This window comes from Spinacia oleracea, chromosome 3 (genome assembly GCF_020520425.1).
Source record: "Spinacia oleracea cultivar Varoflay chromosome 3, BTI_SOV_V1, whole genome shotgun sequence".
NCBI classification, from domain to species: Eukaryota; Viridiplantae; Streptophyta; class Magnoliopsida; order Caryophyllales; family Amaranthaceae; genus Spinacia; species Spinacia oleracea.
The window spans coordinates 23525005-23552552 of NC_079489.1; the positions used below are offsets into that span (position 1 = coordinate 23525005).

General features: G+C 34.2%; 4 protein-coding genes across 4 annotated transcripts; 2 read left to right on the forward strand and 2 right to left on the reverse strand.

Moving 5' to 3' along the window:
* Positions 1–6470: 6470 nt before the first annotated feature.
* LOC130469572 (uncharacterized) lies at positions 6471–10880 on the forward strand. Its single transcript, XM_056838937.1, has one exon. The coding sequence runs from the start codon at positions 6471–6473 to the stop codon at positions 10878–10880; it is 4410 nt and encodes a 1469-aa protein (XP_056694915.1).
* A 3901-nt stretch (positions 10881–14781) lies between these two features.
* Positions 14782–16662, forward strand: LOC110774901 (transcription factor MYC2-like). Its single transcript, XM_056838938.1, has 2 exons — positions 14782–15462; positions 16555–16662. Exons 1-2 carry the CDS (start codon positions 14782–14784, stop codon positions 16660–16662), a joined length of 789 nt encoding a protein of 262 aa, XP_056694916.1.
* A 1858-nt stretch (positions 16663–18520) lies between these two features.
* LOC130469573 (pathogenesis-related protein 1-like) lies at positions 18521–19003 on the reverse strand. Its single transcript, XM_056838939.1, has one exon. The coding sequence runs from the start codon at positions 19001–19003 to the stop codon at positions 18521–18523; it is 483 nt and encodes a 160-aa protein (XP_056694917.1).
* Positions 19004–19863: 860 nt separating this feature from the next.
* On the reverse strand, positions 19864–25859 carry LOC110774904 (endo-1,3;1,4-beta-D-glucanase). Its single transcript, XM_021979502.2, has 7 exons — positions 25534–25859; positions 25375–25396; positions 22809–22935; positions 22150–22240; positions 21909–22001; positions 21077–21177; positions 19864–20185 (listed from the first exon to the last, which is right to left on the reverse strand). The coding sequence occupies exons 1-7, from the start codon at positions 25679–25681 to the stop codon at positions 20045–20047; spliced, it is 723 nt and encodes a 240-aa protein (XP_021835194.1). The 5' UTR covers positions 25682–25859; the 3' UTR covers positions 19864–20044.
* Positions 25860–27548: the final 1689 nt, after the last annotated feature.

Genomic DNA, 27548 nt, shown 5'->3' on the forward strand with positions numbered 1-27548 from the left:
GCCCAAAGAAAAAAAAAGATCCACATATAAAGGATCGAACGCAGGTCTAGGGGCAGTGTAAATATGATCATATAAACTTCGTTGTAACCAGTTTGGCAAGGGGTAACAGCACATCCATTTGTGCTAGAAAATATATAATATATTTGAGATTTTGAGAATATAGATAAGGTTTTATAAGCAGCGAATGTTTAGATTTCATAATACATAAAATGATCTCACGTATTAAATACATACTTATAAAATTTAATTTTCATTAAAAAAACATACGGAGTACTTTCTAGTAAAAATATAATATTTTTTTTTTTTGCCAATAACCCTTTATTGAATAAGGACCGAATATTGTATTATTATCTACGATTAAAAAGGATGATATCACCTTTAAAGAAATCTTATTCGGAATTCTCAAACTCCGTAAAATTATATTTAAAAGTTTCGTTTGAAATGACATATGTGATGATCCCTCTTGCTAAAGGGGTCACTATTACACTGCTATAACATCTACTCGATCTAACTGCGAGAACCCGTGCTTGATTCTTGACTAGAGAAAAAATAACCAAATTTTTAATTGTGACAAACCAAATTATGGGATCATTTTAGTCAATAAAACATCAAACTTAATATTGAATGTTTTTTTCACCTTTAACTATGACTTTTTGGTAAATCGTTATCTTTATGGGGACTATTTGATAATTAATTTACCTCATTATCAAAAAAGAGTTGGTTGTTAAAAATACGGAGTATAATTTATTTTAAAAAAATTATATACTACATATTTTTATGATTACACAAAGGCTTACAATAAAACTTAATGATACCAGAAAATGTTTACTAATCTCCAAATGAAATTTTTATTACCGTATGTCTAAACCTATAAAATAGTAACGTTATCCAAAAATAATAACTCCGTACGTTGTAAATGAATTTATTTAAATCAAACTTCGAATAGTTAGCCTTTAATTACTAAGTTTGGCTAAGATTACACAAGATTATATAACTTTTGAAGAAATTAAATTTAAATAAAAATAAACTCAAGTAAAATAGATGTGTAACCCCTAACTTTTTCATAAACATCTACTTAGTAAGTTGTTTAATTTACTTCTAGTTATAATATAAAATTATGACTCACCACCAAGATTAGAAAAGATAGCTAGAACACATGAATGTGTTATAATATTATCTACGACTATAAAGGATCATTTCACCTTTACATAAATCATATTTAGAATTCTCAAACTCGGTAAAATTAGATTAAAAGATTTATGTTTGCAAAGACTTACGTGCTGATACCCCTTGCTACAATGGTCACTACTAAGCTGTCACAACATCTACTCTAACTGCGTAAACCCGTGTTCGACTCTTCTCAAGAGGATAAATAGCCAAATTTTTAATTGCGGATCAAAACCATTTTACGGGATCATTTTAGTCATGAAAAGATCAAAATTTTAGATGATTTTATGGTTACTCGTTTCCTTTATGGGGAATGCACTTATTGCTTTTATGGAGAATGCACTTATTGCTTTTATGGGGAATTAAAGATTATTAATTGTTGATTGTTGGAAACTTAAAACAAATTTGAAATTCAAAATTAAATTTTCAAAACAGATTTCAAATTTCAGTTTAAAATTTTCAAAAGAGATGAATCTTTTAAAATTGAGGTGGCATATTATAAGTGGTGGTGTGCAAGATGCTCTTGCACACCTTGTGTACTTCTATCATCATCCCAAAAATTGTGATAAAGTGACTTTTAAGAAAAGTTGTGAAATAGGACCTCAAATCGATTTTTTGTTGTGAATAGGGACGGAAGGGACCTACACTCATTTTCCGGTGGTTGACTCAATTTTTCCGGCGTTGACCACGTATGCGGGTCACGTGCCTAATAAAAATTGATTTTTTTTTTCAGAATGCCCTCCAAATTTCCCCCTTATGGTGAGTTTATCCCTAGTCTTGAAGGGAGTCTTGAGGTGAGTCTCAAGCCTAAATCTTGGGATAATGTGGTAAAAGACTACACCAAGTCTTGAAGTGAGTTTGAAAATCCAAGACTCACTCAAGACTCACTCAAGACTCACTTAAGACTCCACTTTTTTCTTCCTCCAATCAAATCATGCCACATCATCTAACTTAATTTATCTTATTTCACCCAATTAAATTATTGATGGTTTATGTGTTATTTTGTTTCATTTGCCTTTAAATTTATGTTCTAGATCTTTTGAATTTAATATGTTGTATTATTGTTTCTAATTTGTACGGAATATATGTCAATTTCGAAATTAACATTTTCTGCTTTTTTTTCATTTTTTTCTCGAATTATAAATTACTTTGTTTTAGAGTTGATCAACATGGGCCCGGCCCAACCCGGTCTGAAAATTATCGGGTTTTGGGCAGAAGATTTCGTCCCGATTTTTAAAAAAACTTTGCGGGCTTGGACAACGCAAAACAACAATTTTAGTTATAAATTTGGCCTGGCCCAAATTTGGTCATAAAAGCCAGCTATTTTTGGCCCGAAAATAGCGGGTTTTGGGCATACAAAATTGGCCCGAAGCTTGACCCGTCCCGTCCGGCCGACATAATGGATAGATTTTTATGCCCTCGGCCGACCCGAACTCGGCCCGGCCCGCATGTTGAAGAGGTCTACTTTGTTTGTATATAAAGAAAACATTGTTTCAATATTATCTAGAAAATGTACCCAAAAAAAAGATATATACATAAAATATTATTTTAAGAGTTAAGTGAGTTTGGGGATGATGTGTAAAAACAGGGTGAGTTTTATGTGAGTCTGGATAATGAAAAAATTAGTGAAAAACTGATGTGACAGAGTTTAAAGATTAGAAGTGAGTCTGGGGATAAACTCACCCTAAGCATGGAACCGATGATAAAATAATACTACATGTTCACACAAAATTTGCAAAATATAAAAATAAAAATAAGTTAAAAAAAATATAAGTTCTTCATTGTGCGTTAAAAAAATATAAAAATAAAAATTTGGTGAGAAACAAATAGCAATTGCAAGGACCGACAGAGTATTGGACAAATTATGGGGGAAGCAAATGCGACAAAGAAGGTAACATGAAGTGATGGAGAAGGGGGCCGCCTTCCTTTACGTAGGTCTCTGAAACATTATCCCATTACTATAAATATTCATAGGTTCAAATATTCAAATACTCTTTTTGTTCTTTTTATTTGCCTCATTTATCATTTTAGTATGTCTCCAAAACATTATCTCATTACTATAAATATTCATAGGGACCACAACATTTGATATTACCTTCTCGTTACAAAAACTACATAAAATGTTAGAAGTGTAAGTTCAACTGAAATATTTTCAAATTAAAGATACACGAGTCATTATCATTTACTCATACTCGTAAAAAAATTGAACTAAAGGATGTATTGCGTAAATGCACATCTCAAAATAGTATTTCAAATGATTCTTCAACTATTATCTAGATTGGAAAGACATATGGTCAAATTTTCTTCAACTACTCAGATAATATAGTTGATGACCTGAATTGGGGTGGTACTACTGAAACCAAGACTTAACACCGAGCCCAAATAAGAAAAATATTGTAGTTATAGAAGCAACTCATTATTCAATTTCTATTATTACGCTTTATTAATTAAAATATATTGAAAAAGTGGAAATTAAATGCCAAAAAGAAAAAAAGAACTTTAAACAAAGTCATACAACATGAGTACATGACAACGGTGCATTATTTTTAAAAATACTCCTTAACTAATCTACAATTAAATAATAAAACCAGGGTTATGTCTCTAAAGTCTAAACCCATGATGATTAATTGATTAGGGGTTGGCATATGATGCATGAAACGTGCCCAAAACTATCAAAGTGGAAAATGGGATCATTAATGATTTATGGATTCATGATAATTTTAAATATTGTCATTCTCACGACACCAATCAAGCAAAACGTGCTTTTCCGTTTTTTTAATTATTAACTCCATATATTATTTAATTGATTTAATTGCCATTTGATATTCATTTATTAAATAAGAACCTTATCTTATAATATACTCCGTACTCCGTAATTAAGTATTCCCTCAAAAACAAAAAGAAAAGAATATAATAAGAACAATTCAAAGTTTAGTGATTTTCATCAACAAAGAAAAGAATATAATAAGAACCATTACCCTTTATCAACAAAAACCTAGAATCCATGGAGGAGGAGACGCCGTCTCCTTCCTCACCTCAAGATGAATGCATGCAGGATTTGAATTCCAATCATATGGACAATACGAATAAACAGCAGGAGATCCACATGCTTTCTATGCAATCGTTATCAACCAAGGTAAGTCGTATTTCCTTTCGTGATGCAGTATCAAAATCATCTCAATGGTTTGATCAGGCTAAAAATATCATTCAATCTTCTAAGGATTGGAACGATGAGGAGGAAAACATACCACCAGATAGTAATCTTGTGGTGAGTTTTGATAGAAATACTTTAGACAAATTGAGATCACCATGGAAATTAACCTTGATGGGCAAATGTTTAGGAATTAATGTTAAATTGGCCTACATGGATTCTAGGGTCAGATCCATGTGGAGAATCAAAGGATCTATGGAAACCATTGATGTAGGAAAGGGAGTTTTCTTTTTCAGATTCACCTTGGAAGAAGACTATGAAAGAGCATTATTTGGAGGACCATGGTTTATTTTGGACCATTACTTAATGTTAACTAAGTGGAAACCTAATTTTCGTTCATCTGTTAACAATTTTGATAAAATTATGATCTGGGCTAGATTTCCAGAACTACCCATAGAATATTATGATAAGGATGCTTTATTTAGTATTGCTAAATTAGTGGGTAATCCTATAAGGGTCGACTATGCTACGGATAAATTAACTAGGGCCAAATATGCTAGGGTGTGCGTTGAAATACACTTGGAAAAACCATTAATTACAAAAGTTTGGGTGGGAGGAGATTGGCAAAAAATTTCTTACGAGAATATTGATACGCTGTGTTTTTTATGCGGGAAAATAGGTCACGTTAAGCAATTTTGTAATCTCGGAAGCACTTGCTTTCCAGATAAGAATAATGAGACCGACAATAATAGTCATATTAAGGAAAATACGGTTAAGCCTAATTCTAATGCAAATCCAAATATAGAAACCATAAATAATAAGGGGGAGGATTTTGGGGATAATCAAGATTATGGCCCATGGACAATAGTTACGAATAAACGGAGTAATTATCATAGTAAGCATAAACTGGATAATTCCAGAGGAAGAAACCCAGGAGCAGCCTTTAATAACACTAGAATAAATGACTATGGAAAAAATAAATCTGTGACTTTTAATGGCTCGAAAAACTTTTCGGGTAATGTTCACCAACATGGGAAAGATAATCTCTTGGTTCCTTCTGCCCAATCAAAAAAATCCACTCATTATTCAGAAGAACAACAGCATCTTAATAATAATGAACAAAATATTTTACCCACCTCCCCAAGGAAAGTAGCTGAACAGAGTAAAGATATTAATCAACACGTGGATCAATTCTCAAAGCAAATGGAAGCATCTCCATTGGAGGACGACATTTTAAACCCTTCAACTCCCTCAGCTACTGCTCTATTAAATACACTTCTAAGTGGGCAAGGAAATTTCAATCTCTCTCCTCCTTTTCCATCTTTTAATTCGTCTTCTTCTTCCATTCCTCCCTTCCCTTCTGCTTCTTCACCTTCACCTTCTAGTTACTGTTCTCCCAATGGATCCAAACCAAACCCCCAAATCGACATGCATGGAATTAAACCAACTACCAATAACCACCTATCAGAGACGGCCGACCGATCAACGGAAGAGGAAAGATTATGGTCAAACACCGGTCACTACCCCACCGAAATTGCCGGACGATCCGTGGGAAATGAATCCACCACGAACTCTCAATCTCTTTCCAGCTTATCCAGACACTGCATGCAAGATAACCAAGGGTCAGAAATCAACCTGGGAGGAGCTGAGGAACAGCATCACAACTCTCAATTCGCTGAAGTATCAGGGAGAATCATCAACGACCCTCAACCTCAGCATCTCAGTGGACCCTCACTCTCCAATTTCGGTGGGACCAAGACTCCATGCAAATCGAAAGAGTTGGGAATTCAACCCTCCAAATCGAACTCAGATTACTCGCAGACAAACACTACAGCAGCTACCAAGAGGGGTTCTCATCACACCCTTGCATTCAGAAACACGAGGTCAAGACATGGGGCATCAAGATCGCCTTATAGCCATGTACGAGACGACGGAGGAGGTGGTGGGGCTGCAAGTGAAAGCAAAATATTGGAATCCACCGCTAGAACAAAGACAGATATTCACTTATATGACTCCGGTGAGATTGAAGGAAATTCATCGGACGGGAGTCCAGCAGTTTTGGAAGGATTGGGAGATTTACTTGATTCGCCAGTCTTGGAATCCTAATCATCCGATTCTGATCAATACAGCTCTTCCCAAACCCAATCCCCAAATGAAATTGTGTATTTGGAATGTTCGTGGAGCAAATAAGAATGTGTTTATGGATAATGCAAAGGATATTATTGCAAATCAACATCCGCAGATTTTTATCTTTCTGGAAACTAAAGCAGATGGGAGTAGGGCTAGAGAGGTGATGATGGAGTTAAATTTTCATGACTACAGGGTTGTGCGTCCAGTGAATACAAGGGGGGGTATTTGGGTTTTCTGGAGAAATACAGTTGATTTGGTTCTCTTTGACGCGGAATACCATCATTTTCATGCATTATTCCATTTCAAGAATTTGGGTAAGGAGGGCCTAGTAACTGCAATGCATGCACCTAGTAATCCAGCTAAAAGGGGCCAATTTTGGGATCAATTACGCTCTGATTTGCCCCCCCCTAATTCCCCATGGTTGGTTGTAGGGGATATGAATGAAGTTATTTCTCAATCTGAAAAGATGGGAGGGAGACCAGTTCGAGGAACGCAAGGCCGTAATCTGATCAACTTTATGGATGATGCGGGGCTGGTGGATATTGGCTATAATGGTTGTAAGTACACTTGGACTAATGCTAGAGATGGAATGGAGCTAATTCAGGAGCGACTGGACCGAGCTTTGGCCAATTCTCCATGGCTGGACAGTTTTCCTCATACTAAGGTTCATCATCTCCCTCGAATTCATTCTGATCATTCTCCAATTTTAGTTTCTTTGGATAATTGTGCTGTGAATGGCCCGTTCCCTTTTAGATGCAAAGAGGTGTGGTTATCTCATCCAAATTTTTCTGATTATTTTGTTCAAAATTGGAAACCTCCTAACAATGACTTTTTAAATGGTAGGAATAGCTTTTTAAATACTATTCGTAACTGGAATCATAATATCTTTGGGAACCTTAATAAACAAAAAAGATCCATTATGGCTAGAATTGAAGGAATACAAATTGCTCTTAGTAAAAAGTACTCTCGGTTTCTTGTTAATTTAGAAGCTGATCTTTTGACTAATCTTAATGATATCTATAAAAAGGAGAGAATTATTTGGGCACAAAAGGCGGGTATTAATTGGCGTAAATATGCTGACTATAATACGAAATATTTTCATACTATAGCAAAAATTAAAAAATCAAAAGGAAAGATTTTAACCCTAAAAAATGATCAAAATGAATGGGTCTCTGATCAATTACTTTTAAAAAATATGGCTTCTTCTTATTTTCAGTGTCTTTTTACTTCTCAGCATATTCAGGGCAATTTTATTTTCAATAACAAAAGCAATCTAAAACTTACTGAGGAGGAAATCAGAGATCTATCCATCATGATTTCAATAGAGGAAGTTAGACATAATCTCTTTTCTATGGACCCTATTAAAACCCCTGGCCCGGATGGTATCCAACCAATTTTCTTCCAAAAACACTGGAACAATCTGGGAACAACCATTTATGATTTTTGTGTTTCCTGTTTTAGGAGTGGTTCAGTTCCTAAGGAGATCAATAAGTCCTATATAGCCCTAATTCCGAAAATTGCTAATCCATCCCTTATTACGGAATTTAGGCCCATAGGGCTTTGTAACACTATTTATAAATTAATCACAAAAATAATTTCTTCTAGAATCAAGTCTATTTTAAATCGGATTATTAGTCCTTTGCAATCTAGTTTTATCAAGGGACGAGGAATAGAGGATAATGTTATTTTGGTCAAAGAAATGGCTCATCATTTTCATAAAGCAAAAAAGAGGAATAAAATTATGGCGTTAAAATTGGATATTACGAAAGCTTATGATAGCTTAGAATGGGATTTCATAAGAGAAACTTTATTGTTTTTTGACTTCCCAAACCTTCTCATTAATCTGATCATGTCTTGTATTACCTCGTCTTCTATTTCTGTTCTTTGGAATGGAGAAATTTGTGATCCTTTCACTCCTTCCAGGGGAATTAGGCAAGGGGATCCTCTTTCTTCTTATATTTTTGTCCTTTGTTTGGATAGACTTTCTACTATGATTGAGGATTTGGTTAATCAGGGTCATTGGAAACCTATAGCTTTGACCAAAAATATTAAAATTTCTCATGTTTTTTATGCGGATGACGTTTTTCTTTTTAGTAATGCTTCGGTGGATAATATGAATGTAGTAATGTCTTTATTGGAACAATTTGGGAATATGTCAGGGTTAAAATTAAGTCTCACCAAATCAACTCTTATTTTTCCTAAATCCCTTAATCATAATATAAGAAGAGACATAGCTGGTAATTATGGCATTAAGATTTCTTCCTCTTTTGGTAAATATTTGGGGGTGGATATTAGACCTCATAAGCTAAGAATTAATAATTACAAAGGTCTGTTGGATAAAACGATGGATAGAATAAGAGGTTGGCAAGCTAAGCTTTTGAATATGGCTGGACGTTGTACTTTAATTAGATCAGTTCTTAGCTCTTTTCCTCTTTATGCCATGCAAACTTCTCTAATTCCTTCCAACATTACCTATGCTATTGAAAAATGTTGTAGAAAATTTCTTTGGAACAAGGTGGATAGAAGTAATTATATGGCAAGATTAGCTTGGGATAAAGTTACTCTTCCTACTAATGTTGGAGGGTTGGGAATTAGAAGATTGAAGGATTGGAATCTGGCGTTTATGGCAAAACTAGGATGGACTATTCTTGATAAACCAGATAAATTGTGGGTAAGAATTTTAAAGGAGAAGTATCTAAAGAATTCAAACCTTTTAAACTCTATGCCTAACTACAATCAATCTCCCTTATGGAGAGATATCCTTAGGGGCAATCATATTCTTCAAAAGGGTTTAATCATAGGAATTGGTAATGGTAGGAACACTTCTATTTGGTATCATCATTGGGTAGGGGAAGCACCTCTTTATACCCTTGAGGATATTAAAATTCCAGAGTTGAAAGCCCATTGGTTTGTCAATAGAATCATTAGAAATGGAAAGTGGTATCTTGATGAGATTCAACATCTTCTTCCTACTCATATTAAGGATCTTATTCTAGCTTACCCCCTTTCAAATAATATGGATGAAGAGGATTTTATAAGATGGAAATACTCAAAAAATGGTGATTTTGATATTAAATCTGCTTATCATATTCAATTGCATGATCCTTCTCCTACTTCTTTTCCTAGCTTTCCTTGGAAAACTATCTGGAAAATAAAATGTCCTTACAAATACAAAATGCTTCTTTGGAATTGCTGTCATGAAATATTACCAGTAGCTGCTATTTTAAATCAAAGAATTCCAAATATTAGCCCTATCTGCTCTAGGTGCCAACAGCAAAAAGAGGATCACTTACATCTTTTTAGGGATTGCCCCCAATCTAGTGTTCTGTGGTCCTTCATTTTTCAGAGGGTTTGGAACACTGAACATTTCCAGTTCTGTGCTTTTTATAATTCAAGTTGGAAGGATTGGATTCATTTCAATCTCCATAATTCTGCTTCTTGGAAAGTTATTTTTATTGTTGCTATTTGGCATATTTGGATCTCTAGAAACAAATCTGTTTTTGATCTCAAAATGAAAAGTGCTTTCTCTCTTTATAACTCTTTCTTTATAGACTGGAACTCTACTAACTTGGCTTTGCAGGGTAAAAGTACAGATATCAAAACGAATCTTCCCCCTATTAGGAAGCAGTGGATGCCACCTTTGGAAGGATATATGAAACTAAATATTGATGGTGCTTGGAAATCAGAAAATGTGGCAGGAGGAGGAGGTGTATTCAGAAGGCACACTGGCTCCTGGTTTGTTGGGTTCTCTACTAAATTTAGGGTTCATTCTCCTTTGGCTTCTGAACTCTATGCTTTGAGAGAGGGCCTAAAAATTGCAAAGAACTTCTTAATTGATAAGTTAGAAGTTGAAACAGATGCTTTGAATCTTAAGCTCCTTCTTGATAAGGTGAAAGATCATACTCATCATGAATTGGGTCCGGTTCTTCGAGAGGTTACTCAGCTTTTGGGAGAAAACTGGATCATTAGTTTCTCTCACATTCCAAAGACCTATAATAGAGTTGCTCATGCTTTGGCAGCTCACTCTTTGATTATGGTGGTGCAACATAAGCTTCACTACATCATTCCATCTTGTGCAAAAGAGGAATATGAAGGGGATTTTGAAAAAGCAAATCCAGCATATGCAGAGGAGATGAGAAGAAATGCCCGGGATCAAGTTCGGGCAATGTGCAATGCAAGAAAAGAAAATGCAGCAAAAAACAACAATATAGCTCAGACTTCTTCAGCTACAGAAATTGTATTCGGTTCCATAGTCTCTACTATCAAACAGGTGATGCAGGATAAGGATTCAGGAAAGGTTGGAAGCAATACTGATAAGGGTAAAGGAAAGGCTTTTGTTCCATTTGTTGTTGGTAGTTCAACAATTCCAAAGGATATAGAAATTGTTGAAGTTGAAGACGATGAGGAGATCAATTCTGTCACCAACAACTAATTGGATCTTTCTTTTGGTGCGACGCAGGCTTCACAAGGTTATATATGGCGTCTTTTTGGATGTATATAATCCTAGTTTTAAAGCATAAGTATTTTCGTAATATCGATTATGGTATTAGGATAGATAACGATTTTCATCCTCATTTTGATAGTCCTATCTTTTGCGGGCTTAAGGAAGATAGTTAGGAGGACAAGGATGATTTGCTCAGCTGATCTGATTTTTTTCAGGATCATGCTTGCTTTTGTTAGTATTAGGGTTTTTATCCCTAATTAATTAATATATATATATTTCGTCGGTTTGCGTTAAAAAAAAAGTTTAGTGATTTTCTCTCGTGAAGCCAACGCATTCTCTCCTACTCCATTTCTTTGATGCTTCATTTATTGTTTTTTAATATTTCGAATGATTCAATTTTTTATTTTTATTTGCAAGTTGCGCGTTTATTTATTTATTCCCCTCTTCTTTATACTTTATTATTTTTATAGGATTACCGCGTCCAAAATGCTTTTCTAGTTTCCTTCGTGTATTATCGTGAACTAAAATACAAATAATTGGCCACTTGTTATTTTTTTTGTTTGTGTCTATTTTTCTACGGACTATTATGAATAAATACTATTATTTTATATTAAAAGAAATAAAATTAGTTTAATAATTACTACCTCGGATTCTAAATGATTTCTACACTTTTCGTTTTAGTCTCTTTCATAGTGATCTTTACGTTGTGCTTTATGCTATATTTAAACATAAAAAATTACCTCCCAACCAAATTTATAATTTTTCACTCATTTTCTCTTACTTTATTCATTTTTTTCTTACTGAGTGCCTACTCTTTTTACACATTTATCTTACTTTATCCATAATTAATTATATTCACTCAACTTTTTACACACTCTCACTTTGTTTTTCTTAATATATGTGCTTAAAGTAACGGTGCAGATCATTATGAAACGGAGGTAGTAGATTCAGAGTTGAGGTATTTCAGTAAGACTGTATTGGCTGGATTTTCGATTTACCCATCATGAAATCTCGCAACTCAAGTTTTCAACGTCGTTTGTTGAATTGCACAGTGGTGTTCTTCAAAACATCTCTACTATATAACGTTAAAAAAGTATTTGCTTTCTTTTAACCTTTATTTAAATCAGAAAAATAAAAACAATAATAAAATGTAAAAACATTTTAAGGAAATCTACATAAAAGTTTTTATGTTTTGACATTGAGAATAAAAGATATTTACCAAATTCCCAAACATAGAAAATAAACAAAAAAGGAGAGCAATAAGTAATAATAACAATTTAAGTATTATTATATGTGCATTTTTAAGTTATAAACACACATCGTGTGCATATAAATCTAGTACACTAATATTGCTACATCAACTAACAAATTACTTTGAAAACTCATGGATTGAACTTGTGGTTAAATTACCATATTTCTAATAGGGGTTTGATTCTCATCCCTACTTTGTAAAAGGAAACTCTATATTCCCCCTTCTCGGAAAAGAAAAGTATTATCTTATCTTAAAAGAATATGAAATTAAAAATGAAAAATAAGTCACGTAAAAAAGGACGACGCACACGGTTGTACAATATAATATATGATCACCCCGAGCAATATTTGGCCTAGTTATAACCTAATATGTACTGTACTGCATATTACGTGATAGGATATGTTATAAAACACACCCTTAATATGAATATTACAAAATATTTAGTTAATTAGTAAAAACTAACATAACCTAAATGATAATATTAAATGCAATATGTATCCATAAGAAATATGTTTTAGATGTTTAACATAAAACTCGACTAAAGAAACGAGGAAAACATAAATCATCTATATATATTCAAAGCTTCATAACACGATGGAGATTTACACGAGGGGACTTAAGGAAGCATATAGGAAGTAACTCAAATTGGTCAAAAAGCTACACACTCTATAAGTCTCTGAGACTGAAAATATATTATGACTTCTCTGTTGGTTATATATTACTCCATCCGTTTCTAAATAAGTGTCACTTTTAGGATTCGACACGGTACTTAAGAAAATTATAAAGTATGTATGAGTTAATGATTGGGAATGTCTTTTTTAGGGAAATGATAAAGTAGATAATTGTTTAATTGAATAAAGTACAAATAAAAGTGTATGTGAGGATTGAAAAGTGAAAAAGTGTAGAATGTGTAAGAGCATCAATAAGGGGAGACTCTTATTTTGGTGACTCTTAGTCTCTCTCCTATGTCCACATAAGCTCCAACTCTAAATAAGAGTCCCTCTCAAAAATTATGGAAATGCACTAACTCTTACCACTAACTCTTATTCTCTCTCACCCACTTATTTTATTTTATTTTCAAGCAAAAATGTTGACATGACACTAGCTCTTATTTATAAGAGCTAGCTCTTATTTCAGAAATTTCTCTTACAATCTCTAAATAAGAGACTCCCATTACACACCTAAGAGCTAGCTCTTATTTTTACTCTCTCCTTAAGAGTCATCTAAGAGACTCCCCTTATTCATGCTCTAAGTAAAAGTAATTATGATTTATAGAAAAATAGGAAAAGTGTATGGAAAAGTGTGAAAAGTTTATGAAAAAGTGGAAAAATTACATGTTCAAAAATAGAAATGTGACAGTTATAAGGGAACGCCAAAAATAAAAAAGTGACACTTATTTAGGAACGGAGGGAGTATTAGCGTTTGAGAGTAAAAGGAAATAAGACAATCTTCTATTATTTGTTTTAAAGGTAAGATTAAACATCATAAAATCGACACTTACTACAGGTTACTAGGTTAGTCATCTTAACAACAAAGGTTAGCATTTGAGAGTAAAAAAAACATAAGACAATCCTCTCACTCGAACACAAACGCATTGTGGTGGCGAACACAAACGCATTGTGGTAAAATGTAAATGATCAATCAAGACTTGGGGAGCGAACAAATGATTACTTAGATTGGAAAATTTAATCCAAAACTCCGATCAAACTGGAATTTGGACTAGTTGATCGAAAAAAATTATTTTATGACCCATAGTCGTAGAAATTTTTTATCGATCCTAAATGGGTTTTTTTTTCCGTTTTGAAACGATCTATTAACACCCTTTACTAGTTTTGAATTTTTTTTATAAGGGAAAAAAACTAGGACAATCTCTTTAAGACGACAAACATAACTCCCCATCTCGGATGACGAGTGAGAGAGAATGATCAAAAGACAAAAATCATAGCGACATAATTGGACAACAACTTACTTTCACCGGCAAAAAATCCGTCGCGTAATTTACTTCCCGATAACAATAGATGATTGAAAAGAAATACAAATTCAATAAATTCTAACTAGCATTCTCAACAAACCTACTAATCAGTAATCAGCCGCTAACACAGTAACACCCCTTACTAGTTACTACTAGTGACTATTTGGACTGTGGAGTATTAATTTCCTCCCAAGTCCTAATATGTCCAAAATAATTGAAAGACCACAATAATAAAATGTTTTTATATATAAAAAAAAAAACCTAAAAAAGAACACAAGTAAATCCGTATTTAAACAACCCCACACTATATTCACTCATTTCACCTACTGTCAAACTCCTCCCAAAGTCTAACCCACTCTCTCCCTTTTACGTAACTCCACTCTCGACTTGGATTATAGATCCAAAAAGGTCCGCTCTCGGCCGGCGAATCCGGAAAGATTGCCTCAGTTCGGATTGTTCTAATCCATTTCTCTCTCCTCTCTTCTTCCCCCACGCATTTCACACTTCCCCCTCTTTCTTCCCCAAGCCGCCACTCCCTCTCTTTCACGTGTTTCATTCTTTCCCCTTTCCTCATTTTTTATGATTTTCTCCCCCTATTTTTTGAAAATTCAACTTAATAATAAAAATAAAAATAAAAATAAAAATAAAAATAAAAACTTATAATGATGAATCTTTGGTCATCAGATGACATTAATGGTTCCTCTTCTTCTCCTTTACTAACGATGGACTCTTACCAACCTTCCCACACCCCTTCCGCCACCACCACCGCTACCATCACAGCGCAAGACACCCTTCAAAGCCGACTCCAAGCGTTGATTGATCACCCCGCCACCGTCCGCGGCGAGAGCTGGACCTACGCTATATTCTGGCAGTACAGCGTTGATTTTTCCGGTCAACCTCTCCTAGGGTGGGGCGATGGGTATTACAGGGGAGAAGATAAGAACACTCGAAAGGATAAGGTTGAAAATAGTAACAAAATTTTGCAGGATTCAGCTGAGCAAGAACACCGGAAAAAGGTGCTCCGTGAGCTGAAATCCCTCATTTCCGGTGCTTCGCCGTCGGAGGATTCCCCCGTCGAGGAGGAAGTAACCGATACTGAGTGGTTCTTCCTCATTTCCATGACTCGTACTTTTGCCAGCGGTGAGGATTTACCGGGTCAGGCCCATTTGAGCTCTAACCCGATTTGGGCTGCGGGGGTCGACCGTCTTTCTACCTCGCCGTGTCATCGGGCTAAACAAGGGTCGTGTTTCGGCCTTCAGACGATGGTATCGATCCCGGTGTTGAACGGCGTTGTTGAGCTGGGGTCCACTGAGTTGATTTTTCAGAGTCATGATTTGATGAACAAGGTAAGGGTGAGTTTATCCTTAACTAAATCTAGGGATAATGCGGTAAAAACACACCAAGTCTTGAAGTGAGTTTGAAAAGCCAATAACTCACTGAATACTGATTGATGACTCTACTTTTTTGTCCTCGAATCAAATCATGCCACGTCGTCAAACTTAATTTATTTTATTTCACCCAATTAAATTATGGGAAATTCTCTTGAGTAGCATTATACTTTTGCAAATTCTCATTGGTAACAAAATATTTTCCACTTTCTCTTAAATAGCATTAATAATCTAATTTCTCTCTAACATAACACCATTTGACTAATTACAACCTAATTAAGTAATCAATCTAATACTTCTTCCGTCTTTTAATACTCGCAACGTTTGTTAGTTTCACACATGTCAATGCACAACTTTCAACTTTGATCATTTATATCTTAATTCTTTTTATGTAAAAATTATAAAAAGTTGATATTTTGAAAATACATATTGAGACGAATCTAACAAGATCCCACATGACTATGTTTTATCTTATACAAAAAGCACTAAGAATAGTCAAAGTAGATTATATAAATAGTGGCAAAAGTTCAAACGTTGCGAGAATTAAAAGACGGAGGAAGTACTAATTATGGTTAAATATACAGGGGGATTAGGAATTTGTTGAATGGGTTTGTGAATAATAGAGTATACTCGAATTCAAAGGTTTTTTATTCTCTTATTTATGAGTATTGCAAGACATCAAGAGTTGGAAAGATGTATAAATTAAGCGAATGGTTTTTTTCATTTTTTGAAAGAAATGGTGTCAATGAACATTGGCCCAAATGAGATCACCTACAATATTCTTATTGATGGATTCTGTAAGGATCAAACTCGTCGGCTGCATTGAAGGTTTATAAAGAAATGCAGCGCCATGGATTGAGACCTGGTCATACACGTAAATTGATATGTCTCTTCAAGGTTTGAAGCTGAATATCATAACACTAATGTCCTCACCAATGGCTATTTTTAAATTGGAATGATTAAAGAAGCCTAAGGAGATGCTGATAGAATTGGTTGAACATTTGTTGTAACTTTCAATACTTTGATAGTTTGATTGATGCGTATTGCAAGGTTGGGATGATGGATAAAGTTGTTGCGCTGCATTTTTTAATATTGGAGTGGAACATCTACCCCAATGTCTCAACTTATAACTGGTTGATTGGGGCCGGTGATACTTAGCCATAGATTCTTTTGTTTGGTGAAGTAAATTGATTAATTAGGTCGAAATTAGTAAAATAGTGTTATATTAGAGAGAAATTAGATTACTAATGCTATTTTAGAGAAATTGGCAAATATTTTGTTACCAATTAGAATTTGCAAAAGTATAATGCAACCAAAGAGAATTTTCCTTTTTAATTTGTGGGTTTATTAACTATAGAAAGTTAGAAACTCAAGGCTTGGTTCAAATTATGTATACAACGAATTTTATGCTTGTAAAGATTTTTATTTTGTTACAATTGTTCTTGAACTAGTACAACAAAGCACTGATGAAAAACAGTTCAAATCTTCTTCTAACGAACTAATTGGGTATTACGTAGTATAAAATTAGTATAAAATTAAAGAAGCCTAAGGAGATGCTGATAGAATTGGTTGAACATTTGTTGTAACTTTCAATACTTTGATAGTTTGATTGATGCGTATTGCAAGGTTGGGATGATGGATGAAGTTGTTGCGCTGCATTTTTTAATATTGGAGCGGAACATCTACCCCAATGTCTCAACTTAAAACTGGTTGATTTGGGCCGGTGTTACTAATGCTATTTTAGAGAAATTGGCAAATATTTTGTTACCAATGAGAATTTGCAAAAGTATAATGCTACCAAAGAGAATTTCCCTTAAATTATTGATGGTTTATGTATTATTTTGTTTCATTGTCTTTAAATTTATGTTCTAGAACTTTTTAATTTAATATGTTGTATTATTGATTTTAATTTGTACGGAATATATGTCAATTTCGAAATTAACATTTTCTGCTTTTTTGATGTTTTTTCTCGAATTATAAATTACTTTGTTTTAGAGCTGATCAACATGGGCCCGACCCGACCCAGTCTGAAAATTACCGGGTTTTGGGCAGAAGTATCTTCATCCCGATTTTAAAAATAAACTTTGCGGGCTTTGGGCAACGCAAAATAACAATTTTAGTTATAAATTTGACTTGGCCCGAAATTGGTCCGAAAGCCCGCTATTTTTGGCCCAAAATAGCGGATTTTGGGCATACAAAATTGGCCCGGAGTTTGGCCCGGCCCGCCCGCCCGACATAAAAGACAACTTTTTATGCCGGCGGCTGCGACAAGGCAGGGGCCGCCATCTGTGTGAGGCACCCCTGTTCTTTAAAAAAAACAATCGTTTGAAGTTTTTTGAAACTGACCGCCTAAACGTAATTTATAAAAAAATTTAAAATTTTGCACACTAAGCTTTATTCGAAGTACTAAACTACTATACAAACATGTCAAGTAATCGGTTGCACACTAATTTATTTAATTGGGCTCTTTTTCCTACTCCTTTATTTGAGCTCACACCACTTCCACACCGATCCTAATATATGAATAGAATTCTGGACTTCTAAACAACTTCAACGGTGAGTGAGGAAAATCATGCTCAAAGTTCATTGTAGTCGCAGATAAAAAAAAAAGGGTAACTTTATAATTTTATTAGGATAACTTTTATGAAGAATAAAAGTAACTTTTATGGAGAATAGGGAAACTTTTTAGTTTATGCATAATAAATCCAGCAGAATAATTCTATAGGAAACATGAGGTACAAAAAAAAAATTGAAACTGATAATACGTGTCATTACGAGTTACTTGTATCTCACTTCTTTGAAACTGATGATGCAATTTTTTTTCTCCGATTATTTTACACAAATCTTTCATAATAAAATATCGTGATTTGTGACACATTTTGCAAAGCAAAATCCAAAGAGTTGATGTAATTTTTGTTTTTTTTCTATATTTCACAAGCACCACCTACATATAAATGCATGACCGAATAAACACTAGAAAGTATAAAAATGAGTTGACTAACATTACTTTTTAAGGCTACTCTCCGACAACATTTCCAGGAGGATAATAATTGCAAGTAATAAAAGTGCCTCCATTTTGGCACTTTTCTCTAGCACAACCAATACTTTGGGCAATTTTCCAAACAATTCGTGTGTAATGCGCACACATTTGTTGGCAAGTATCAGAGCCGTAATAGTAATTCATTATTTTATTGGCCCACAAATCCACAGCTTCAGCTGGACTTAAATCTTTTGGGCTCGTCGCTATACTTTCTCCATAAATTGGACTTTTAGAGTGTTGTAATTTGCAATCTACGACTCTCTTTTTAGCATATGAGCTAGCAAAATCTGCAAGAGTCGTGTTCCAAACTAAAGGAGGTTGTAACGCTTTAACACGGACTGCGTTGGTTAGTGTGAGAAATTGTACTTCCGAATCAGATAGAGATGATGCCCAACAAATGTGGTCCATAATAAGCCCACTTATCAAAATAATGGCTAGGGAAAATTTTGAGATAGTCATTTTTTTGGTGTGTTTTTATCAGGAGTTTGAAAAGAGAGCAACAAAGATAATCAATAGCGGAAGAAGTTGTGTTTACATAGATAGATGTTGTGCGAGAATTTTGTAACTAATAATGAGAGTGCTTAAACATAGGAATACTCATAAGACTTTTGGCCTATACTCCTAATTTTGGTTGACATATGTACTAATTTTACATCTTTCTTTGTTGAATCGTGTAATTTTAGCAATTCATTGAAAACTAGGAGCACTATTTCTTATTGCTAATAATACCAAATTGGTGTATGTTATTTATATTTACCTAAGAATTTAATGATTGTCTGGCCGACCTTAAAATACAATGATTGTTTAAGGCTTATTGGATATCACTACCAGTTTCCAATATTTGGTTTTTTATTTTAAAGTCATGACTTATGAATCATGAATCAAAATGTATTCATACAACAAAAAACAGGAATTTAATTTTCGTAGTTTTCATATTTTAGTTTTTAGTTTTATTAAAAAAAAAAAACTAAAAGAAAAAACGATACCGAACGAACCCTTAGTTACAACATACGAGTATCTGCTTTATATATTTACCTAGGAATCTAATGATTGTTTGGCCGACATCAATACATTACTCTTGTGATTAACATACAACCATAAGAATACAATTGGCTCAGAATCAGTTGGCTTCAGTAATCTTATTTCTTTAGCATCTTTAGCAAGTATTTCTTCAGTTCAGAATCAATTGTCATGTTATCCAAATCTTTCTTGATCAAAATTATGACAAAATTATACACAAAAAACGCCTTTACAAAATGTGAGTCATTTCTACTCTCTTACTCAAATCAAGCATTAGCATGTACAAAACCATTACTGCATTTGGAAACATGGTAACCATTTCTGCATTTTGGAAATTTATTTTTCAGATATTCTACAATGTTACATAAGCATTTATGTATTTGACAAATGACCCAAGTTATTGCTTATAATAATAGTTCACACAGCTCTATAATTTTCTTACGTACTACTCAGAAAAGCTAAGTAACACTCTCTAAGATCTCAGTTTATGTATTTCTGAAACCACCCCAACATATCCTGGTGAGCTTCCTCTGCAGCCTTGACAGCTGCAGCATCTTCAGGGTCGTATCTGACTGTCCATCCATGGGAAACTCCAGGGAATATCTTCACGAATCCATCCACCTATATACAACAACCTAGTAACATCAGATTTCTATTCAAAACATATTTTCCTTTCTAGCAAGCATTATCTTCTTATCTCCAAATTCCAAAATAAAACAAGTCGCAGATTATCTTAACTGTGCCATAAGCCAGCTGAGTGGAACTCTTTTTTATGGAAAGAAGGGCCGGTGGCTTAGACCAGTAGACTACATAGTGTTAGCGTCCATAGATATATACTCCCTCCGTCCCGGAATACTTGACCTGTTTTCCTTATCGGGCCGTCCCTTAATATTTGACCTGTTTCTAAAAATGGAAATATTCTAACAATATTATATTATTTCTCACTCCACCCCTATTAACCCATCTACCCCCTACTCCATACAAAAAATAATTAAAAATTCAACCCCTACTCTCCCCAACCCCACCCTTTACACATTTCCCACTAACAACATTAAAATAATACCCCACTATCAACTACTACCTATTAAATTAAATAAGTCAATTCAAGTCCCTTAAACTCTGTGCCGGTCAAACCGGGTCGAGTATTCCGGGACGGAGGGAGTAGACACTTGACAGCTTCAGAACCCCAAGAGAGTACCTTTGCCTAATGTACATATGGGATGTGAAGATGATCAATTCCAGTAGAGGTACTCCATAGGGCACTACTCTTTAGACAGAAGGGTAGTCAAAATGAATCCCAAATAAGACATTATACCTTCAAACTTTCTCCACTAACCTTTTCTACTAAATTCAACTAAACTCAATTGTTACTGGTTAATGGTGGTTATAGTAATGCAAGCACTACGTTCTTCGTAAACATTTTGTTCTGATTTTTGTCACCAAAAAATGGCAAAAACACACCAATCAATAGCCAAAGCGCAAGTTTAACATAAAGTGTGGCAATTTCCATACCTCCGGCTTGGCATTCAACGCCTCCTCAAACTGCTTCACGAGCTCAGGTGGAGACAAATGATCAATCTCAGCCCCCAGAACAGCGATAGGTACATTCACACCTGTAATAATTTGACCAAATAAGTTAACGGTAAATTGTCATGATCTAATTGTCCAAAGATTTAGGTACGGATAAAAACCATGATCAATATGTAAACTTAAAGCTCCAATTCCAAAAAAATACGCAAGAGAAATATTGATGGGATGAAAGTCATGAAACCAACCATACAAGTAGTGGCAGTTGCTAGGGTAGGGGTTGGAATAGATAGTAATGTGGCCTATGTGGGGTACTATTTGGTGTTCACCTTTTTATTCTTCTGCATTGTGAAATAAAATCCACAAGAGAAACGTTGATGCAATAAAAGTCACGAAACCAACCACACAATTTCTACTTGGACGAGAAATGTAACAAACATGAAACATACAGGTATAAGTTCATTCATGTGTACGTGTTTGTATACAATAGAGAAGGGGGCTTGTCGTAAAAAGTTCGAGAAAAGATTCAAGCCATTTAACTATTCGTCATTAAAAACTACGCGATGTAATATACTTTCGTCAATGTAATTACAATCTAGTTAGTAAATGAGTTATTGTCCAATACTCAAGAGTACAAGATTGCCCCTATATCTGAAATGCCAAATGATGTAAACAACACTGTCATCTAATCCCATCCTCACAATAAGGGTAGACCGTAAACAGAATAGCACACTAATTACAATGTGAACAAAGGTGGCACGTAAAAGAAGAGAGAGCTTCATAGGATAATTATTACTGCATGCTCAATTGAACTTACCCTTGATATCATCCACAGTAACAAATGAAGGATGTAGGAGCGCTCCTGCCTGTATATACTCATCACTCTGTGCTAGTTGCACAACCACTTTGGCTGAATTGAGTGAATGATTAAAATCACATGGGAAACAGAAAAAACAAATGATTAAAAAATATATGTATAAAACTAAGCACGTCAAATTACAAATACTAGGCACTTATGCATTAAAGGTTTTGCAAAAGCAAAGAGAGCGAAATCTTACCACCCCAACAAAAGCCAACTGCTCCTATCTTTGATATACCTTTCTGCTTCAGAGTTTCAATTACCAGCTTAGCCTCTTCACATCCTTTGTCCTTAAAGAAATTAATTGATATGCATGAATGTTGAAGACATACTCACAAACACTAGATAGATATAGTAATCCCTCTACCCTATACTATAGTCATGTTTACTGATTTTGAAAATGTTCGGAAAATTTGTCACTAATCCTGGAAAAATTAATGGTTTATGTTTGGATTTATTAAAATGCCCCTCCTTATATTGAGTGTCAAAATGATCTAACTATTACAAAGGAATTTCTAATTTAATTACATCGTATCCTTAATTACAGCGGTTGGACAATGTGGCAATTATTTACTGATAGACTAAGGGTAAAAAGAAGGCTGAATTGGATTTTCTCTATAAACGTGCTACTAAGAATTCAACAAATTCAAGAAGTGATCAGACAGGTTTATCAATAAAATAGCTAACTTTATCTGAAAATTTGGCTATAAAGATCACTGGCTACATTTTTTTTATTACAGGATCATAACTAGCTAATCCATAGCAAATGAACATATCGGCTCAATAAATCATAGAAAATACATTTCTTATTCTATACTGTCATTCACTTTAACCAGCAATAGTTAAACACAAACTTACAGGTCCATGGTCCTTTATCCAAGCTTGTATTGGTCTCTCAGTGTTCTGAGGATTGTAGGGCTCTCCATGAAGAAAATCAGGGACAACAGAGTAAAAACCAGCTGCAGCAACTTTGTCTGCGAGCTTCCTGTAGGTGCATGCTGTTTATGTTAGTGTTCAATGATGATTGATGAAAAATAGCACAAAATAAGAATCACCATCAGTTACACCTACACTCTCTCTTCCTCCAAAAATTTTCCCAAAGAAACTGAGCTATTTCTCTAGGAAGGAACACAGCCAAGATTAAAAAAATGTTTTTTTCCCATCACAAATTAACATAAAACTCACATAATTTCAGACTGATTACATATTAACTATGCAACTCATTACTTCTCTTCAAAACAATATACACAACCAAAATCTCCAAAACAATGTGAACTCAGAAAGAAGAAAAGAAACAATCGGAGGTTCAGGACTACCTTTCACTTCTTCAGAACAAAGTTAATTTCAGGAAATTAAAAATTAATCAGAACATCAGAACAAGTTGAACTTGTACAAATGTCTTCATGGTGCAAATAAATATCAGAAGAGAAAAAATTAATTTCATAAAGAAGAAAAGAAACAGTCGAGGGCATCATGATTCATGAAAACATCAAAATAAAGTTGAACTTGTTTTGGAGAAATGGATTGGTATTACTTTATTTCCGAAGTAGCTAAACACTATGTGTGACAAACACAAACTTTGACAATAGATACAACACCATATAATATACAACCCTCCAACTATTCAGGGACTAAATATATGCAAGAGATAAATCACCACAACTTAACGCTTAACAGGAGGTCTTGCATAAGAGTATAAGACTAGTGTAGGTGGGAATACCTTTAGGTAAAGCGGTGACTTAACACTTAACAGGAGGTCTTGCATAAGGGTATAAGATTAGTGTAGGTAGGAATACCTTTAGGTAAAGCGGTGACTTAACACTTAACAGGAGGTCTTGCATAACAGTATAAGACTAGTGTAGGTAGGAATACCTTTAGGTAAAGTGGTGACTTAACACTTAACAAGAAGTCTTGCATAAGGGTATAAGATAAGTGTAGGTAGGAATACCTTTAGGTAAAGCGGTGACTTAACACTCAACAGGAGGTCTTGCATAAGAGTATAAGACTAGTGTAGGTAGGAATACCTTAGGGTGAGTTTATCCCTCAGACTCAAACCCAACCTTCAGACTCTGCTACATCATCTTTCCACTAACTTTTACCTAGTTTTCATAATTTATATTCACACAAGTCTCTCCATATTTTTATACATTATCAACCGACTCGCCTAAAACTCAACTAAACTCCTAAAAAGAAGATACTTAAATAGGATAAAGTATGATGATGTGGCATTATTTAATTTGGTTAAAGAAAAAGTGGAGTTTTAAGTGAGTCTTGAATTTTCAAACTCACTTCCAAACTTGTTGTAATCTTTCACACATTGTCTCAAGAGTCTGGGTCCAGAATCTCTACAACACCCTCCTCAAGACTAGGGATAAACTCACCCTTAGGTAAAACTATGACTTTTATGTGATTTGGAGTGACATTATGAAGGGACGATTTTTCCATTTTATACAAGTTTTGCAACACCCAAATCACAAAGAATGTAAAAACAAATACTTTGTGGCCATTAGTAACACTAATTTTTTTTGGACAATAGACGATAATCATAACATCTACTAAGTAATACGACAAACATAATAATCCAAAATCCAACATGATTGTCAAAAGAAGAAAAACAAAATGTCAAAATCCAATTGTACTTCCCAATATAATCCATGAACCACAATCTAACACTTGAAAGAGAAAATTCATACTCAAACAAAAAGGTAATGTTGACTTTGCACCAATCAATCATTCACTAAGATCCAAAAAACAAATCACCAACTGATTAACATTTTACTTCCTCTATCTCAATTGATAAAAATTATGAAATTTTCTATATTTTGAAAAAATATTGAGATTAATCCAACAGTAATTAAATTAATGACATTTAATTTTACCTGAATTAAACAGGGTCAAAGTTAGGGTTATTCTTGCGTAGACCTGGTCCACAATAAAGCCAACAATTTACTCTAACACCCCTTTTACACACACAGTGACAAACAGTAGTTCACATAGTGATAATAATAAATTAAACACCAATTTTTCTTCGATATAGTAACCATTTTTTGAATCAAAGTAACACTATAGTTTTAAAAGAGAATTGTGACTTACAATCACGTTATTCAAGCACAACAATACTAACGACACCGATTTGATATGTTTTTCATAATAATTTTAATAAAAGGTCAAAATAAATTAGAATTAATTCGTTGACTTTTTGTAGGAATGTTCCACAATAAATTTAGTGTGGATCCCATTCTTTTAAGAATTAGTGCAAAGGTAGTAACAAGTAGTGTAAGAAGTCAAAATGATGCCTATTAAAGAAAAGAATAAGATCACTTCACAAATCTATCTTCCTAAATTTTTAGTAACAAATAAATTCTAGATAATACATTGAACATTCAATCAACATAGGACGAACTAACAATTGGTTTTGAATTACCTCAAATTTGGAGCTTCATATCCTGCAAAAACAAAAAGAGACAGACAGTAACAATTAGATAACTAAATCAATTAATCAGACTATTAAAATCCATTTGATGAACTAATAATAATAATAGATGAAATTAATAAAAATGAAGTGGGTTGTTTAAAAAATTACCATAAACATCAGAGATGAATAGAACAGCAAGTTTTGAATCAGAAGAACCAGAAAAATATGATTTGGAACCACCGATTTCTTCAACAAGCCCAGCTCCACTGCCTGGGTTCAAAGTTGGGGGATTTTCGCAACATTGTGGGCCTGACATTTTCGATTTATTTTCTTCTTTTACGCAGAAATTGGAGAGAAAATCAGAACATTTGTGGATTTTTATGAGTTCAGGGGAATGTATGGACAGTATTTAACTCATAAAATTCGAATCGGCGTTCTTTATCTTAATCAAGAAAGATAGAGAAATCAAGTTTGCGTTTGTAGTGACATACTGACATCACTACAAATTAAGTTTAGCTCATATTTTCTTCCTCATGGTCCCACGGGGATTCTATCCATCTCAAATTAGTTTCCACGTACGTGTAGTTGAGTAGGACGACTAGGGGTGTTCATCGGTCCAAACCCGGACCGGACCGGATCGACCCGGACCGGACCGAAGACCGAAATTTGATAATTTGAGACCCAAAGACCGGACCGATTATGCTTGGACCGAATCCGGACCGGACCGATAAAATTGGTCTAAAACCCGGACCGGACCGATTTGGACCGGTTGTAGACCTTTTTCTATATATTTTTTATTTTTCTAAAAATTAAGGTAAAAAAGAAAAAATATATATAAAAAAATCAATTTTTTAAGGCCTTTTTTGGAAGCTAAAATAAAACATATCACAATATAATAATATTTACAACATATTAAAGGAGAGAATTAACTTTTTAAGTATTTTATATTATATTTTATTAAGAAAAATCGGTCCGGTCCAAAATCGGGTTTTGGACCGGACCAGACCGGACCGGACCGAAGACCGGAAATTGATATTTCTCGACCCGATGACCGGACCGATTGTCTTCGGTCCGGTCTGGTCCGGTCTGGGTCGGTCCGGTCCGGTCCATTTTTTCGGTCCGGACCAATTTTTGCACACCCCTAAGTACGACTCCCTCAGTCCCTCCGTTTGTCCCCTTTCTGTTTGTCCATTTGTTGTTAAATTTTAGGGGTGTCAAATCGGGTCAATGATTCAGTTTTGGTTCGGGTTCGTGGATTCGGGTTCAGGTTCATATCGGGTCGGGTCATATTTAGTCGGGTCATAAACGGTTTAAGTCGGGTTCATATTGGTTCGGGTTATAATCGGTTCGGGTTCACACCGGTCCAGGTCAGATCGGTTCGGATTGTAGTCTGGTTGGGTCAATTCGGTTCGGTTTGTTAGCGGGTTTAGCCGGATTGTAATCGGGCCGGGTTCATATCGCGTCGGGTTCATGTTTAGTCAGATCAATTCGGATACAAATTACAAACAATGTCGGGTTATTACTAAAATCACAATTTTCAATACGTTTATTATTATAATATCTACATTATTAAAGCAAAGTGAAAGGTAAAAGAGGCCATATAATTTGATTACGTGATTTATAACTAATGTTATTTTCTTTTTTGACAAACAACTATTGTAGTAATGTTCACTATCAAATTAATTTCATAAACTTAATTAAGAAAAGTCAGTCAATGTCTTTTATTATGTCCTGTAATATTTACCAATCATATTATTCAAATGGAATCAAAATCATTTATGCCCTCCCTCACCAAGTCACCATGCCAGAGTATTACGAAACATGTATTTATGAACTAAATAATAATGTAGTAACTAATAATCGGTAATGATGAATTAATACGTAATGAATTTGTAAGTTTGTAAATACGAGTTTGTCATATATTCATATTAGTTTAAACAACAACGAGACTAGCATGTTCAACAATGAAACGAGACAAACAAGTTCAATTGTTAATGAATTAAGTCGATTCAATTAAAACAACATAGCTTTTCGATTCAATTTAGCTTAATGATCGATTCACTAGAGGAAAAATCCTTATAAGTTGCTCATTAAAAATCTCCCTTATTAAACAGGGCAACTTATAAGAACAAAAAAAAAAAAAAAAAAAAAAAAAATCTGAACTTTTAATTCCAAACAAAGGC